Genomic DNA, 18,041 nt, shown 5'->3' on the forward strand with positions numbered 1-18,041 from the left:
CGCTCACCCTGGCACCTTAGCCCCGACCCTGCCACCAGTCTGCGATCGGAGAAAAGTGGAAACGCAGAGCGACACATTCGCCCCCCCAATGCGGCCCTGAACCACCAAGTTGTCACACCGACGCTAGTAGCAGTAGATCCCTAAAAGGGTTACCCTGGATGAACTTACCTAGGCGGGCAGACGATCAGGGAGACCAAGAGCGAACAGACCGCCTGGAGAACTGTCACATCAAGGCTCACAAGGTTAGAAGCTGGAGAAGGCTGACCACAATCAGCTGCGAACCAAGCAGTGCTGAGCCCTCTTCCAAGAGAGCCCATAGGAGGGACCCCTCATTCAAGACTCTTTCGAACTGGTCAGCGCAACGGAGTGAGACCTCAACTGCAATTAGGATCCACCAGCTGCCCGCCATCACCACTAGCCCTTGCGGGCACGAAGCTGGAATACTGGTTGCCGCCCGAACAGAGGACATGGCCTCTTGAAGCAGCCAAAGTGCGCGCACTCCAAGCCGATAATACAGCAAGTGAAGGGAGGCCCCATTGACGCGATTGTACTACAGTAGCTTTTCCGCAACAAAAGACTTGACAAGCACACACTACAAGATGGCCTCTGCCTGCTCCAAGAAAGAACGCACGATCAAGGGCATGCTTACTGGTCCTACGAGCACAGTGGCTGGAGATCGAGTCACCCACCCCCCAAGACGCATCTCAGGCCCTAGACGAGGCTGCAACGGACAAGCCAGTGTCTGGAGCTTTTCTGGAATCCTTGTTCTCCTCCCTCAGAGATGATCTCCAGGAATTCAAGCAAGACCTATCGCAGGATATCAGAGATGTCCGAAGGAACATAGATTCCCTGGGAAACTGTGTTGTAACACTAGAGGAACGTGGAGACAGCTATGAAGGGGAGATGCACTCCCTACAACAGGAGGTCCTCAGACTCCAAGAGCAACACCTGGACCTCCGGGCTCACACTGAAGACCTCGAAGGTCACAGGTCTAGACGCAGCAACATACGCATATGGGGAGTGGCATCTAAGGCTGAAGGAGAAGACATATTTGCATATGTAGGGGACCTTTTCCATCATATCCTGGGAACAACCGCCGAGACTTATCAAAATAGACCGTGCTCATCGATTTGGGAGAGCACGCCCAGAAGGGGCTCCCCCGGCAGACTGTGCCTCAATGATTCCCCTATGAAAGACGACATACCTCGTGAAGCGCGTGAAAGCCCCCCATAAATTTCGAGGCCAGACACCTATACCATTTCAAGTTCTAGCAGAGATTACTTTACAAAGACGTTGTGAGTTCAGGCCGGTCACCCAGCACCTACAAGAAAAGGGAGTGGCCTACTCCCGGGGCCACCCTTTCTGTATTATATTCCACCTAGGAGGCAAGCTTCACCAACTACGTTCTTTGAACTAAACCTTCCAAATCCTTGGCAATGACCCCAAACATGAGGATCAATCATCAACATTACCTTCCCACACAAGGTTACGCAAAAACCAAGGCAGGAAAGAATCGCGGGAAGAAGAGCAGTCCAACATGCCTAGACGAGACCGAGATAGCAGAGGGCCAACAGGTGGCACTCCGTTCTATCCCAGAGGTCCTCACCAAAACAGATGACTCATAAGATCCTTGCAGAGATGAGTATCTAATGTGCACATGGCCTCAGAGGGGCGGGATGAGGGCCTGGATCACCGGCCACACTTTGGACCCCTTTTTCTTTGATCTTCAGACCTGGAAGACTGAAGTCTGACTCAGGAACTAGGTCACGGACACTATATACTTTAGTTTACACATTGTTGGGGACTGTATTTAGATTCACCATAATTGCACCTCGCACAATACTCCTGCCCAGATGATCGCCTCACCTTTCCGTAATGCACATGCCCATACGAACACTACTAACCCCTTTCCTACAACGTGATGCAAGACAGCACCCTCAAAATATTAACCCCAAGTGTAAAAGGCCCAGTTAAAAGTAAATCTATTTTATCCTACCTTAAGAATTCAGGTACGGACATACGCTTACTCCAACAAACACACCTCATATCCGGGTACTGCCACGGTCTCTGGTCTCAGGCATTTCCACAACAATTCTTCTCATCGCTCCCTCCAAAACAGCGGGTGTAGCTATACTAATAGCCCCTTCTTTTAAGGGGACAATTGGACGAAAGGAGGCAAGAGCTGAGAGGCAGATTACTCACATACCCGATCACACTGGGGAAAATGACTTTCATAATTGGATCACTATACGCTCCTAACGACGGCCAAGAACCATTCTTACATAAGGTATTAACAGAGGCACTTTCCACAGCAGACACTGAGGTTCTTCTTGGGGGAGACCCTAATCTAGTGTTCAACACAGATCTCGACAGATCAGCACAACATGGTCAGACTGGGAGACTCTCGAAGAGCAGGTATAAGTGTGTTAGAGATCTGGGGCTTCGTGATATTTGGAGGGCTTACCACCCAGAATAACGTGAATACACCTTTTACTCTCATGCACACAAAACATATGCAAGACTAGATTACTTCTTGGGCACGAAGACTATCCATACTTAACAGAAACAGACATTCTCCCAACAGTACACTCTGATCATTCAGCGGTGACACTCTGTCAGTAACCCCATCATAGCCCCCTCCCCCCCATTGGACATGGCGCCTGTGTGAAAGGATGCTGCAGCATCCCGCAGTGATATCCTAAATCCAAACAGCTATTGTTAATTACCCAGCACTCAACGACACCCCTGACGTATCTATAGCAACACTGTGGGATGAACTGAAGACAGTTATAAACGACACCCCTGACGTATCTATAGCAACACTGTGGGATGAACTGAAGACAGTTATAAGGGGAGGAGTTCATCTCTATCTCAGCTGCTGAGAGTGCGCTACGGAGAGAAAAGAGACACCTCTCCACCCAGGTCAAGGAACTAGAACGCATCCACCGCCGTACTGGTGCACCAAGAGTGTAGAGCCAGCTAACTGAACTGCGCGCTCAGCTAGCTGGACTAGATCTTGACCGAGCTGAACATGCAGCACTCCATCTACAGCATGCCTAATATGTTGAAGGGGACAAGTGTGGCTGACTCAGAGCCAATAAATTACGCATGAAACGCCAGGCAACGGGAGTCCTTTCATTAAAATCCCGAGAGAACGAGCTTATCACAGATGACAGTGACATAGCAAACTCCTGCAAGGAGTTTTATGCAAAATTATACACAAGACAAGACCTGGACCATTTAGACAGTATTGCTTACCTCCAAGAAGCGCATACCTCTCGCCTCACCCAGGAGCAGACAGAGGAGCTGGAGGACGATATAAGTCCCCAAGAGGTAATCTCAGCTATTTCTCATCTAAAACCTTCCAAGTCCCCAGGACTGGATGTATATCCCTACATCTTCTATAAAACATTCTGTCACGCTCTGGCCCCTATATTGACATTGCTCGTCAATTCCTTCACACAACCTGGTGCAATGCCCGCATTGATGCTAGCTGCTTCTATTTCGGCAGTTCCCAAATCAGGAAAGGATAAACAGCAGTGCAATTCCTATCGACCGATCTCCTTTCTCAATATTGACTTTAAATTATTTACCGAAATTTCTGCACAAAGTTTGGGACCACTCTTGCCCGCAATCAGAGATCCAGACCACGCCGGATTTATCCCACACAGACAAACGGGAGATAACACCAAACATATTTTACACATTATCGAAAAATCACATGGACCCCAAGGGAGAATAGGTTATTAGCCATCGATGCCGAAAAGGCCTTTGATAGGGTGCACTGGCCTTTCCTAGAACAGGTTATAACAATTTTGGCCTAGGCGAAAAATTTAAAGCGCGAATTATGAACTACTATCACCTCCTTAAGCCTTTATGCAGCTGATACACTGCTCACTTTGGATAACCCTGCCCACATCTTACCAGTACTTCTAGAAGAACTCGAGGGATATAGCCAGGCATCAGGTTTTCGAATCAATATGGATAAGTCGCAGGCACCAGGCCTCTCGATACCCCAGGAACTAGCGACGAGACTACAAACAAAATATCATATACAATGGCTACCCAATGCGCTTTCCTACTTGGGAATCAAACTGGTGCCAACACTTCAACAATAAACTACGAAAATCTCTTACGGCAGGTCAGACACAAGATGACTAACTGGAAACACCACCAGATTTCTTGGTTAGGCCGAATTGCCGCGGTCAAAATGACCATACTCCCCAAAATACTCTATTCCAAACTCTGCCTCTAGTCCCGCCCAAAAGAATGCTTGCCAAGTTACAAGCAGAAATCTCTCAATTCATTGGTCCGAAAAGAAACCCTGCATGTAAAAAGAACTGTGCTACACCCCACCCAAATATGGAGGTTTGGGTAGCCCTGATCTCCAAAAGTACTACCAGGTGGCACAGATACGGTATTTAGTGGAATGGTACCAACCAGAATCGGAAAAACACTGGCTTTTACAAGACAAAGCAGCGGCAGTTACCGCCCTATGGAAGGTTCCCTTCCTTAAGAAACCCAATAGACCAAGAAACCTCTACCTCTCCCCATCAGGCGAGTGAGTATGGAGGCATGGGACTAAACCAGTGGTTAATTTGGGCCAGTGGTTTCCGGTGCTCGGCACCAGCACTTAATTGTCAACCCCGCCACTTCTGACAGTCCGCCACATGGTAGTGATGTTTGTATGATTTAGAGGTGAGCACAACAGCAGTTGTTTACAATTTCAATATACATTAAAAATGACTAATACCTGCTGCCCAAACTATTCTTATAGCTTTGGGGCCCTGGAAAAGACAGTCTGGTATGTCACACATGCAGGAATGCAATTGGGTAGTAGTTGTGTTGGTTCTGTCGTGGACAGGAAGGGGCAGTGGGTGGTGCAAGTTGCAAGGCCTCCTGACGAGGACCTGGGCACGTATCTTTATTACAAATTAAGTACTGGACCAAACAAACACCAAATATGGTCTTACCTCTTTCCCCTAACCACTGACCCCTCTATTTGATAATCCTGACTTCACCCCAGGGCTGGACCCCAAGGCATTTACGGAATGGAGGCGATCGGAATGTCTGGCGATAGGGCACATGATGGATGAGACTGGGGTGATCCCTTTCCAGCAATTGCGACAAGATTTTACTCTCCCTGAATCAGAAAGACTGCAATACCTACAACTTCGCCAGGGGAAAGGCAATGCAAAACAGGAAAGGCAAAACAGATAGAAAGGAATAGTAAAAAAAACTGGAAAAAGAAAGAGGCAAAAACAGAAATAGGATAACACACACACACACACACACACACACACACACACACACACACACACACACACACACACACACACACACACACACACACACACACACACACACACACACACACACACACACACACACACACACACACACACACACACACACACACACACACACACACACACACACACACACACACACACACACACACACACACACACACACACACACACACACACACACACACACACACACACACACACACACACACACACACACACACACACACAGGACTAGCAGAAGAGCAGACACTAGACCACCAGGGATGAGGCGCAGGCACGAGCCTGCGTGTGGAGGAGGGCCTCGAACACCTACCTGGATCACGAGAAGGCGATAATGGCAGTGGCAAAACGACAGAGCTGCGCGATGGGAGAGCAGTGACTGACCAGGAGGTCAGAGGTCTTGCTCCTCTGTGTACTGTCAACGAAATGTGATGCCTTACTTGTGCACACCATTTACACTTAATGAGATACTGGAGGAATCACAACCATTTAAAAATTAAACCCAGACAAAACAGAACTTTTCTTAGTCTGTGGTTCTCGAAATCTTTGGAACTCGAATTTTTGGCCTGCTGAGTTGGGGAGGTCACCTTCACCCTCGACCTCAGCAAAGAGCCTCGGAGTCGCAATCGATAGTGATCTGTCTTTGAAGTCTCAGATCGGGTCTGTAGTCTCCACATGTTTTTTCAGCTTCGGAAGATCAGGAAAATCAGTATATTCCTAACTTTTGAACCTCTTATCCAGGTTGCTCTTCCTGCGGTCATCTCTCACACTGATTATGCAAACTCGCTCTACTTCGGCCTTCCGGTTCACTTAAGAAGATTGCAAATGGTACAAAACCAGGCAGCTAGACCCATCTACCAGCAGCCGAGGTAGTGCCACATCACTCCTCTAATGAGGAAGCTGCACAGGCTACCAGTAACACAACGCAGTGCTTTTAAGATTGCATGCTTCATCTTTAAATCCCTACATGGCCCCTGCCCGGAATCTGTATCTACCTTCATCCAGAGAGATACCCCTGCCCGGAACCTGAGGTCATCCTATCTTAACCTCCTGGTCATCCCCACCTTTAAAAGGCAGAGACTAGGTGGATCTAGATTTGCTGTTCTGGACCCTCGTTTTTGGAACTCGCTCCCCTCCAACATCAGATTCTCATCGTGTTACCTACAATTTAGGAGGCTTCTAAAAACGTGGTTGTTCTCCCAAGCTTATGAATGAATCAATGAGCTGCAGGTTATTCCTTAAAACCAGCGCCAAGAAACCGTATGGTGTATGTGCGCTCTACAAATATTTTTTAACGTATCAACTTAGTACCACGTTTTCTTTCTGTACCGAGTAGTTCAGCGTTTAAACTTAAATGTGATTGATGATACCAAGGAGGATTTTGTATTTAAATGCAATACCACAATCCTGCTCATTTCTTCCTTCTTTTCCGAAAAAATACATCCATCAGTTTTACTTGCTAGCATAACTAGCAGGCCTATACTATTCCTTCTTGCTTTTTAGGCATACCTAATTTTTTTTAAACCAATGGACAATACTTGTCCTTTTTTCTTGTGTTGACTACAAATCCGTTAATGAATGTTCAGCACCATACTCCTAGATACTTGTACATGGCTATTAGTTAAATCGGGCTGTTCCTTCATGCACATGAACTTGCATGCACTAAAGTACTCCATTTCACTCATTGTTTTAGTGAACAGCAGGCAGACTGCTAGTACATCTGGATTGCTCTGGGTAGAGCCCACTGAAAACCTTTGTAGTAAAGTTCACAGCGCATTGGGTACAAGACCTAAGAGGATGGGCATGAATGTTCTTGCTGAAAGAGATGTGTGGGGAACATGAATAGCTCCAGCTCTTCACTGATGTGAAACAGTCAGATAGGAAACTTTATGCAATAAGTTTATTCAGGTAAAATACACAATGCTCCTCTTCCCCTTGCCACCACTCCTACTACTGCTCCACATTCTTAACCCGCAGGATCACTGGCACGGAGGTACATGGAATCATCCCCAGGTCTGTAATGACCAGGTCTACAAAATCGGGTGGCGTTACGTCATAAACAAGATTCAGGAGGTGCAAGGATGTGTTACTGTTCCAGCTTTCCAGAGGGGCTTTCCCATTCCGGGTCAAAATCAGGTCATCTGGGTCATCTACAAAAAAGAAATATACCATTAGAAATATTTCCCAGCTTTTAGAAGGATCCTCACAAAATGACATAATTGTCATAAGAATGTGGAGGGTTTACTTTTATATTGTGGACTGATGTAAATCTGACTTTGTGAAAGATGGACAGTAAACTATTTCTAGGACCCACATTTAGGTATTCGGTCAGTGGTACTGTGAAGGTTAGAATAGACTTGTGACCAGCCTGCGATTCCACCCCGTAATAAATGTTATTTTCTGTTCATTTAAACTTCCAGCAGGTGACCAAAGATTAAAGTCTATCACAACCTAAAGTTCCACACTTCAGTGTTTGTCTCTCGCAAAATACAAAGTAGAGTAGACATCCTATGAGAAAATAATTCACGAATTAACCCTCCAAGCTTCTTTGTAAGGCACATGCATTTGGCTTTCCATTCATTTAGACAAACTGATTAAAGTCATTGAAAACTTGGTGACTTGAAAGTTTCCTTTGTTAGAAAGGTTGAAACATACAAAACTGAAACCTGTCCAGGTCCAGACACAACGTAACTGCCAAGGAGAAGCAGAAGTCTACAAATTCTGAACAGGAACATCCTTAAATTATACAAAGCAGACACATTTACATTATCAAAAAGGTTCCACACTTACTGCAGATAGTCTCACATTTGTTCTATGTCCCCACCGCAACATTAAAACATTTTGCTGGTTGTTCTAGATCTTAAAATCTACAGGCCACGACAACTATGCAGAGTACCTGCTCCGCTTACATCATCAATTCTCTACAGCGTATAACTATTAGTCCTAGTGAATTAGCCCCATTGCATTCCCTTATTAATGTTATAGAAAGATCACACGGATCCCATACCAAGTTCATTGGAGACGAAGGAATCTGTCTGCACTCGCTCACAAAACTTGTAGGTTTCACAGCACACTAGGACTGGGACATTGTATGCTTTGGCCACCAGTGCAATCTGGGATGTGCCCAGTCGAGACATAACATAGCCATTGGCCAGCAGTGCATGTGCTCCCAGAAGAACCTTAGAAACCTGTACAAAGAGAAAGAAATGGATCAATATTTATATCTCATAATGTGACAACTGTGCGCTCCTTTCCTAATCAAGTAATTACATTGTTCAAAACATTTTCTAGGCTGTGCAGGCAACTATTCCTATTAAAGTGTCGAAATTCATATTCTAGGCTATGCATGTTCCAATGCAAGTGAAAATATTTGAATAGCAAAGAACCAGCATATGTTGGTGTTGTGTTTGGAAAGAGATTTATAGGAGGAACCTCTTTCTGGATACTGCTGGGTCAGAAGATCCAAATAGCCCTATTTGGCAAGAACATGAGATAATCTCACCCACTTGTATCTCACCTTTTCAGATTAGCTAAGAAATGGTAACCTAAAATTCTGCATGGTAGGATCCTCACTGATAATCAAACACAGAATATTCCCCATGCATCTGCAGGGGTCCCGGAACACTATCTACAAATCTTAAAAAACTCATTAGTAGGAGGTAAAACTTCAGTCCTCATAGTGTAGAGGTATCTCTAATATGTAATGACAGGCCTGCTTTTTGACTGAAATCTTTTGTCTTATAAAAGTATCTGATCATATATAAACACATTGCAACACCTGACAAAAAGGCAATCCTGAGTTGAATTAGAAACACTTCCATTGAGCACCTGCAGAGACAGTAAACGAAGTAATAAAAAAGAGCATGTCAGGTCAACAGTTCACCGACTGTAAGAAAAAAATTCACTGTTACTTTAAGGAGCCAGTAGTTTACCAGCCCAGCATGCGCAGTACTGGCAGTTTGCATCACAGTCTCAATTTATTTTCCAGCTCATGCTGAAAGTATCTGAGAAAGCTCTCTGGGTTACTTTATCCAGTTTAGAGTTTTAACTTTTCAATCTGAAAGTTAATTCTTCTTGTGACCTCTCTGAGGTTATAATACATTTTTTTCACCATTTTCCATCAAGTGTGGTGATTTATTTCTCAGAATGCTTTTACTCTTTGTGAAGTGCCCTGCATTTTGGTGAAAAAAGGCCGCTTCAAACCCCCATTTGGCGTGTGTAGGCTGCTTGCCTCTCACTCTGTTAACCCCTTCAGCGCGGCGGGAATTCCCCCGCGGTGCTGAAGGGTTCGAGCGCGGGCGGGGCCATGACGGAACGGTTCCGTCATGAGCACAGCACAACCGATGCTCATGACGGAACCGTTCCGTCATGGGCATGGAAGGGGTTAAAGAGTGTGAATTTTGTCAAAAAATGTCTGAGAGTGGTCACCCAATAATCAACCTATACAGTGTATTCATGATTTGTTTTGATTGTACGTTTAAATTGTTTAAAATCAATAAAAACATTTTTTTTTTAAATGTCAGAGAGCCCTAAAAGATCAAGAGGGCATCCGCTTGGGAGGCAAACTGGAGAACTTATTACTGGAGGAAGAGAAGAAAAAACAAAGAAAAGAGGACAGAGAAGGGCATCCTTCTGGAACAAGACCTTCTCACTCTAAACAATCCCATCCAGGAAGATCCAGTGAGAGAAGACATAAAAACACCATCATTATCCTGCTGGTCATTCTTATCTTTCTAGAGAACACCGGTCGACTTCGAGACAGCCGTCAGCACCAACTTGCTGGTCGTCAAGGAGCATGAGAACAGCACCGCCGACAATGACACCTGTGGTACATCACTTTCTGTTCAGACGGCGATATTGTCGATTGTGGAGCACTCAACACCGATGTAGCAACGTTCAACTTTGAGAAGATCAGTTTCTATGATGTCAACGTCAGGGTTGCCGTCGAGACGATTGACATCAAGAAGATCAATGTTGAGACAATCAGCCGTTTCTATGTTTTGGATTTCTGACTTGCTTAAGCCAGATGAGGATAGAGGAACTAGACTAACCTTGATAATGCCTCAGGATGATCCTGTTCAGGAACACCATCCTCCTCATGATTTGCCTCCAAGACCTATTTTACCTTTTAAGTATGATACCTCGTCCTATAACATCAGAACCAAGACCTACACCAACAGGGTTCTCTTCGTACTGAAGGCCATCCACAGTATTCCACACCAAGACATTTAATGCTAAAAGAACGTAAAAGAAGAACATTTTCTCAATCTCCATCACAGACTAGAACTCACCCCCCCCCCCCCCCCCCGATTCATACTCAACCTAACTTCTCCGGCAGGATCACCCATAAGAACATCTCCCGTAGATGACGTTCTGACATTTGAAGAGGTTTTAGTCAGAGGATCTAATAAACTGAATAAAACAATTACAAACGCCGCAGTCCTCAGTTTGTTATAGTGGAAATGCTACAACAAAGGGCTTCACCAAGACCCACCTTACCCTTGGTATGGAGATATGGAGCCGCGAGGAGGAGACGTTTTTACGAGGCAGTACTCTGGTGCATAGTGCAATAGGCACCTTGTCCCCCTAGTTTCTAAGGCTCATGGGGCATTGCCTTTTATTACAACAAATTACACTTTATGACAATCCGATTTGGTATCATATTTTATATTAAGACAAGCCTGTCTTTAACACGTAGCATTCACTACCTGTTTATATAGCACTATAGGAATTTTGACGTTGTCATGAGATCTATGTGAGAATGGTAGGGATCTGTTTACTTGTCCTGGAGAAGCAGCAGCACGCTTCGAAACATGTTGACACACACAGGAGGCTTTGTGCATTGAAACAATACACCTCCGACCCACACCTTTTTAATAACACCGGCCCCATGGAATAATAAAGTTTCTACTCCACAGGAGCTAGGTATCTTTTAACACTCACATTCACTCACCCATGACCCTTCCACTCACTCATTCCTACACCACACAGTTTACAAATATCAGTGCTCCCGCGTATCAGTAGGTAGTAGCACGCCGCATCCCGTAGAGGGGCGCGAAGACCCCTATGATGAAGCATGACACCAAGGGCCCTTTTGGTGTGTGAAGTAAGAAACACTATGTGCTTCCAACCATTGTAGGTAATGCACATGACCCTTGAATTAAAACCCTCTACTGAGTCCCTGGAGGGTGGATCCTAGTGTTTATGATACATTACAAGGGGAGGACGTATCCACCCGCGGTGTTTATGAATGATTGACTGATAAAGGCAGACTCTTATCATCAAGCACAAGTGGATTTCAATATGATGATCAATTTCTTAACAGAACTAGGTTTACATATCAACCGCAAAAAGTCACTCTTCACCTCATCAACTTATAGACTATCTAGGAGCCACCCTAATCACTACCAAAGCAGAAAAGTATCCTTCGGAGGGCAGTGTCTACCATTTTTCAGAAATGTCACCTATTATTTAAAATGCCTCATCCAACAGCTTCTACAGATCTCAACCCTACTAGGGTCCATGGCGTCTTGCATTTACCTAGTGTCGAATGCACGTCTCAGGATGAGATCACAATAGCTGTGCCTCAAGGACCAATGGTCTCACTAGGACAATTGGGAAAACAAACTTTCCGTTACAACAGAGGCTGAACAATCTTTGATATGGTGGTGCAAGAGAGGGAATTTATTAAAAGGAATGTCTTTCTTTCAGGATCTTCCAAAACACACAATAGTCACAGATGCATCTCTGACAGGGTGGGGAGCACATTTGTAAGATCGAACGATACAAGAACAATGGTCACAGAAAGAAAAACTGTACCACATGAACATTTCGGAAATGAAAGCGGTCTACTTAGTCTTGAAAGCGTTTGCACCATCTCTAGTGACCAAAAGGATTTTAATTTAAACAGACAACACCACGACTAAACAAAGGGGATACCAGATTAAGGATCCTTTCCATACATGATCAGTCAATATGGCATTAGTTAGTGCAAGGAATCCTTTGATTCAAGCAATTCACTTACCAGGCATTCAAAACGGCGAAGCAGATATTTTATAGATAACCATGAATAGGAACTAGGAAATATAGTTTTGTTAGACATTTTCCAAGACTGGAGAGTCCCAGACATAGATTTATTCGCCACAAGAGAGAATGCAAAATGCCCAAACTTTGCATTGAAAATGTGGGAACCAAACCTGTTGGGAAATGCCCTTTTGATCATCTGGCTGAAATGTTCTCTCTACCCCTTTCCTCCGATTCCTTTAAATCCAACAGTACTACTCAGGCTCAAGGCGTCGGATACCTTAATGATTCTAATCGCACTAGTCTGTATCAGACATTGGTGGTATCCAGAGCCTCTTCACCTCTTTGTCAAGCCTCATATGAGGTTGCCGTACAAGCACAACCTTCTGTTGCGGATGCAAGGGAAAAGCTTTCATCCCAATATACAATCCTTGAATCTGGGACCATGGCTCCTGAAATCATCCAATATGGACATCTAAATCTTCCTCAAAAGAATAACGATCCAGTTAAGTGCCAATAAGATGTTATCTTGCCTTATTTACTTCATCTGTTTCAAACTAAATTCAAATCTATAGAAGAAACTTAGTGCTATCTAAATTAATGGCTTCTCATTTGAGCCCATACATAAAGCCTCAATGCAGCATCTAACTTGAAAGGTAGCTTTTCTTGTAGCTATTACTTGAACGTCAAGAGTTAGCAAGCTGCAAGCTCTATCTTCTGTGGAACCTTTTACTAGTTTTCACAAGAATAGAGCAGTTTTGAGAACCCCTCTATTTTTGCCAAAAGATGGCTCATATTTTCACATTAATCAAACAATTTCACTCCCAAATATTTTCACTAGCCCTTCTTCACCAGGGAAAAGAACTCTGCATTGTTAGATGTGCAGTGAGTTCTGAAGTTTTTTTGGGATAGAACTAAAGAAATCAGTAAAACTAATCAGTTGTTCACAAATGATGGACCCTTGAAAACTGGTATGGCTTCATCAAAACAAACTATAGCCAGTTGGACAGTAGCATGCATAACCTGTTGCTATCAATTAACTAACAAACCTCTTCCAGGTAAACCTAGAGGCTGTTCTACATGTAGTAAGGCTACATCTGTTGTCTGGATTAAAAATGTTCTTGTTACAGAAATTTGTAAAGCAGCCACATAGAAATCATTCACACGTTTACTAAAAGCTATTGTTTGCATGAAAACTCAAGAGCAGATGCTTTGCTAGGCCAGGCAGCTCTGGGAAATCTATTCTTTCTTGCCTCACACCTGCTTCCTAAATCTGTAATCAGTGTTAACTTTCATATCACATTGTATTGACATCCGCGAGCTAGGAATATGCTGTGTTCTGTGTTTAGGAGTACCAATGAAGATCCTACAATGCATAAGGAAAAATTACTTACTTGTATTTCTAGTTCTGCATTTTAGGTATCCTCACTGAAGCCATAAACAACCCTCCCACCTCCCAAGTTGTCAATACATTAGCTATATATGCTCCTTTTTTCTACACATAATGAGGAAATATGAATTTTTATGATCAATTGTGTCCCCTATCTAGACCCCAACGGCTCCATGTACATGCTACAAGTACATGTATGTTCCCTCCACTTCAAGCTATGAAGACGCAAATACAATTGTGTCCAACGTTAATATGTCCTCTTTCAGATCTGCCATGAATGGGTCAGATATTCCGTTCCTAAGTATGCCTTGCCACCGTCTTTATATGGTGTACTTTTCACGTTTTCCAGCTCTGGCAAGGTAGGCCCTGAATTCTGCCATCGAGCTTTTCCTGCTTCTGCCTCTGAATGCTCCAGCCTGGACCTGTATCTGTATCCATGAACTTTGTCTTACTTCCTGCGCGGCTAACGGTGCCTAGCCCGGCCTGTTGCCTGCCAAAACTGTATTCAGCCTTCAAGTTATCTGCTCCGCTCCTCGAGAAATGCATTCCTGTCTAGTGGCTTAGGTAAACATCCCTCCAGCTGCAAAGCAAAGGGCCCGGCCTTACTGTCTCTGTGCAAATAATTCATGACTTCTGTTGTCATGGTAGGCCCATGCCCCCTCGCATCTCATGTAGACACTTAGACGCTTGTACACGCACTAGCAGTCAGTATAGAATAGGCTCTGTCCGAAAAGACCTTTCCTTCCAGATAATATAGTTCCTTAAACACAAGATATTAGATATGATTTGGGATTAGGTTGTCCTGACATCCCAGACTTCTGTCTTCTCATGTAGGGCTAAATGTCAAGTTCCCTTCACCCTCTAGTTACACGTCAATCACACGTCATGCGGCTGCGCGCGCATCTCTGCCATGTATTTCTGCTGATTTTGCAGGATTCTCTTATGGATCCACCCACTTGTGTCATCATCATAATGACGTTTCTAGTATACGCCTTTATGCACGCCTATTGTAACGCCTTTTTCATTACGTATGTGTATTCTTATCTCTCTTCTCAGCTGTAACGCCTTCTGCATATGTCTTTACTGTAATGCATTTTTCTATAAATATGATAACCTGTCAATAATGTGCTGCTGATTCCTTCCTGAACCTTCGTGGTGACGGAACTCGATTGCCTGGTTCGAACCATAATTCCTTTGTAAGGAATAAATTCCCTTTTATAACCTCAAATACCACGGATTCTGCCTCTTATTTTTACTGAGTTATTCTTATTGAATTTTACCGCATAAATTAAGTCTAGGTAATTTAAATTTACCACATAATTGGCGCCCGAATAGGGACACCTCTCACACCCCACGCGCCGGAGGTGCGTTGCAGACCCGGTCTCCTGCCACAGCCGGACGGACAATTACGCGTACCCGCAGGATTTCCTGTATCTCCCTCAGGCCAACGGGGGCGACTGAGGCTGCGATCAACACCCAGACGAGGCGGTGAGGAGTGCGGAGAATCCCGACCAGAGCCTAGCTGAGAGAGCAAGATCCGAGGTATATAGAGGCCCACCAGATTCCGAAGTTCCGAAGTATCTAAGTCACGAGTCGAGTCCAGTCCAGTTTGGTCTAGTCCAGTCCAGACTTCCGAGGCCTTCCGTTCCGTGCTTCCCGGTGAGTACCGTTGCTGGGGACGCATCTAGACGTGCACATTAGTTTGTGCCGGTCAAGACGGGTTTGGGTACACAGACCTGGTCTGCACTGTTTTAGCAGTGTATCTGTACTGTTTAGCAGTACATACAGTATATTTAGTATTATGCAGTTAACTAGTTTTATTCTAATTATTATTGTTCGTTTCTAAAAAGTTTGTGATATGTTTTAAATGTCGTGGTATGAGTGATTGTTCGATCTTCATTATTGTGTTTATTGTATTAATTGTGTTCAAGTCCGAGTAAGAATTAAGTAGCAAGGTTTAAGATGCCGTTATTTTCAAAATTAAGACAGATAAAAACTAGAAAAAGGGATACTCGAGGAAGCTGTTCCCATTCCACCTAGGGACACTCCAGGGTACTTTATGTACCATAAACATGGCCTAGATGCCGTATTATATCTTGATCTATGGGTGGACTACACCAAGGATTTAGCAGAGAGTCAGAGATGGCCCGCTACTGGAACATGGGATGCAGATTGCATCATGAGAGTAGAAGAAGTATTATGGAAAAAGAAAGCCAGACAGTCACAGAAAGATGCCATTGAACTATGGCGTAAAGAATCGCATAGACGCACAGAGAAAGCGCTCAGAAAAGAAGAGAAAAGTAGGGAAGATTCAGAAAGAGCCCGAGAAAACATATTAATTGACGAAGGTATCCGAGTAAAAACAGAACAAGTAGACAGACAACGAAACACTCTTATGAATGGTATGTATCCTCTTCTGGCCGAGGGTTTGCCTAAGGCCACCCTGGAGGTACCAAAAGATCTGCCACCTCCATTACTCCCGATTAAAGTACATCCCAAGACCGCAAAGGACATTTTCCTTTCTTCCTATTTAGATGATGCAGCCCCCGAATATGCTAATGGTGCGCAGCCACGCACACCACCTGTTAACGACGCTCAACCCCAAGATCAGCCGCCCCCACCTCCGCAGCAACAAACTCCTCCTCACGTTCTAAACATTCCATCTGTTTCTACAGTCCTTCCTGCATCCACACTCTCTACCCTACACCCAACAAATCCTTTTGGACCTGGCACCTCAGGAGGTGCGACAGGAGGTTTTTCCACGCCACCGCCAGCAACTAGATTGACTTATAGGGATTTAGCACACCAACGTACACCCCAAAGAGCTAATGACAATATATTAAATGAGCCTCTTACAGATTGTAGATATGATCCAGTGCCAGGTAAACACGACAGGATGTTGCTATCTTCAGTACGTTTACGACGAGTTGCAAACTATTTAATGACATTACCAGGAATGGTTGAACATCTAGACAAAATATATCGCTTTGTCCAAACAGGGCAAGGTCCTGAAAGTATTGGCGAGGCCATGGAATACCAGAAAGTAGATATGCAGAAATTATTGTTACGGTTTTTCATAAACTGCTTGATCAGAAACAGAGATAGGCCTGAGGTAGATCCGGAGGAAATGCATGTACTTACCAGATGGGGTCAGAATATAGCAGACGGAAAACATGATAAACAGAAGTATATAGAAGTCATGTGCCGAAAGATCAGAAAAGAAGTAGAACGAATACATGAAAGAAGATTAGAAGCAGATAAAACTGAATCAGAGGAAGAGGAGGAGGAACAGTCAGAAATGAACACAGGACAATTAGAATTACCAGCTAGACAAACGATAGCTTATGTAGGAAAAGGAAGATCTTTCAATAATCCAATGCGTCCGATACGTCCAGAATGTAACAGAATTTTTCAAACAGCTATCTCAAATCCAAGGACCCCCGAACACTTATTCCAGGCTACTGATAAATTACTTCAAGAACAAAGGGGGTACCATGTGCTCGATTCTATGGATGAACAAGAATTAGCCAGGTCAGCAGTACAATGGGCTGACAGCTCTGAAAAATACAGTGATGATGCGCTAGCACACACGTTTCTGAATCTCACCCCAGATGAGCAGCGTTTAGCTAGTATATACATGATACAACATCTCCTTATATTATATAAAGGCCAACACTCCGATCCTGGTCCCCTACCTGATATACTGATAGAACTACTCCTGAATAAATGGAGAGGTCTAGGTACCGATCTAATTAAAGTAATTCTAGAATACCGACATAGATATAGTGCCTTTTTGTGTCCAGAACATGATCCAGCTCCTTCCATGGAGAGAAAAACGTATTACATAGACAGACAGAATCCCTTACGCGAAGTACACCCAGTTAGAAATGATGATAATACGTTTAGACGCGTGTTTGTGCACACGCCCATAACTAAAATAGAACTATTGGAAATGAAAAAATTAGTGCCCAGCCATGACAAAGATCCAGCAGGTTTTCACCGTGAACTAAAGGACATGTTACTCATGGGTGATTATACCTATCCTGACATTATGAAAATATTGAAAGTATTATTGCCTGCCGGTATTTATGAGAAACTCAAAGAAAAAGAATGGGAAGTGGGAGACCAAAAGATTGATTGGACCGTATTAGAAAACGAAGAAAATGCCCGAACTGCAGGCGTAGGGCTTGGGGACAAAACAAAAGCATTGCCAGGATTATTAGTACAAGTATTGCCACGTTTATTAACTACGAAAAAGGAAGACTGGGGAGCAATCTCAGCTTGTAAACAGAAACCCGATGAAGACACTAGTGATT

The 18,041-nt window shown here is 44.1% G+C and overlaps 1 protein-coding gene across 1 annotated transcript in view; it reads right to left on the reverse strand.

Annotated features, from left to right (window-relative positions):
* Positions 1–7,195: 7,195 nt before the first annotated feature.
* The window catches only part of EIF2B4 (eukaryotic translation initiation factor 2B subunit delta), an 89,343-nt gene continuing 78,497 nt past the window's right edge, over positions 7,196–18,041 (reverse strand). Inside the window, exons 12-13 of the mRNA XM_085613290.1 lie at positions 8,320–8,500; positions 7,196–7,462 (exon numbers count right to left, since the gene is read on the reverse strand). Coding sequence (XP_085469416.1) covers positions 7,263–7,462; positions 8,320–8,500 — 381 coding nt within the window. The 3' untranslated portion in view covers positions 7,196–7,262. The remainder of the gene's footprint in view (positions 7,463–8,319; positions 8,501–18,041) is intronic.

Source organism: Triturus cristatus, chromosome 6 (assembly GCF_964204655.1).
Source record: "Triturus cristatus chromosome 6, aTriCri1.1, whole genome shotgun sequence".
NCBI classification, from domain to species: Eukaryota; Metazoa; Chordata; class Amphibia; order Caudata; family Salamandridae; genus Triturus; species Triturus cristatus.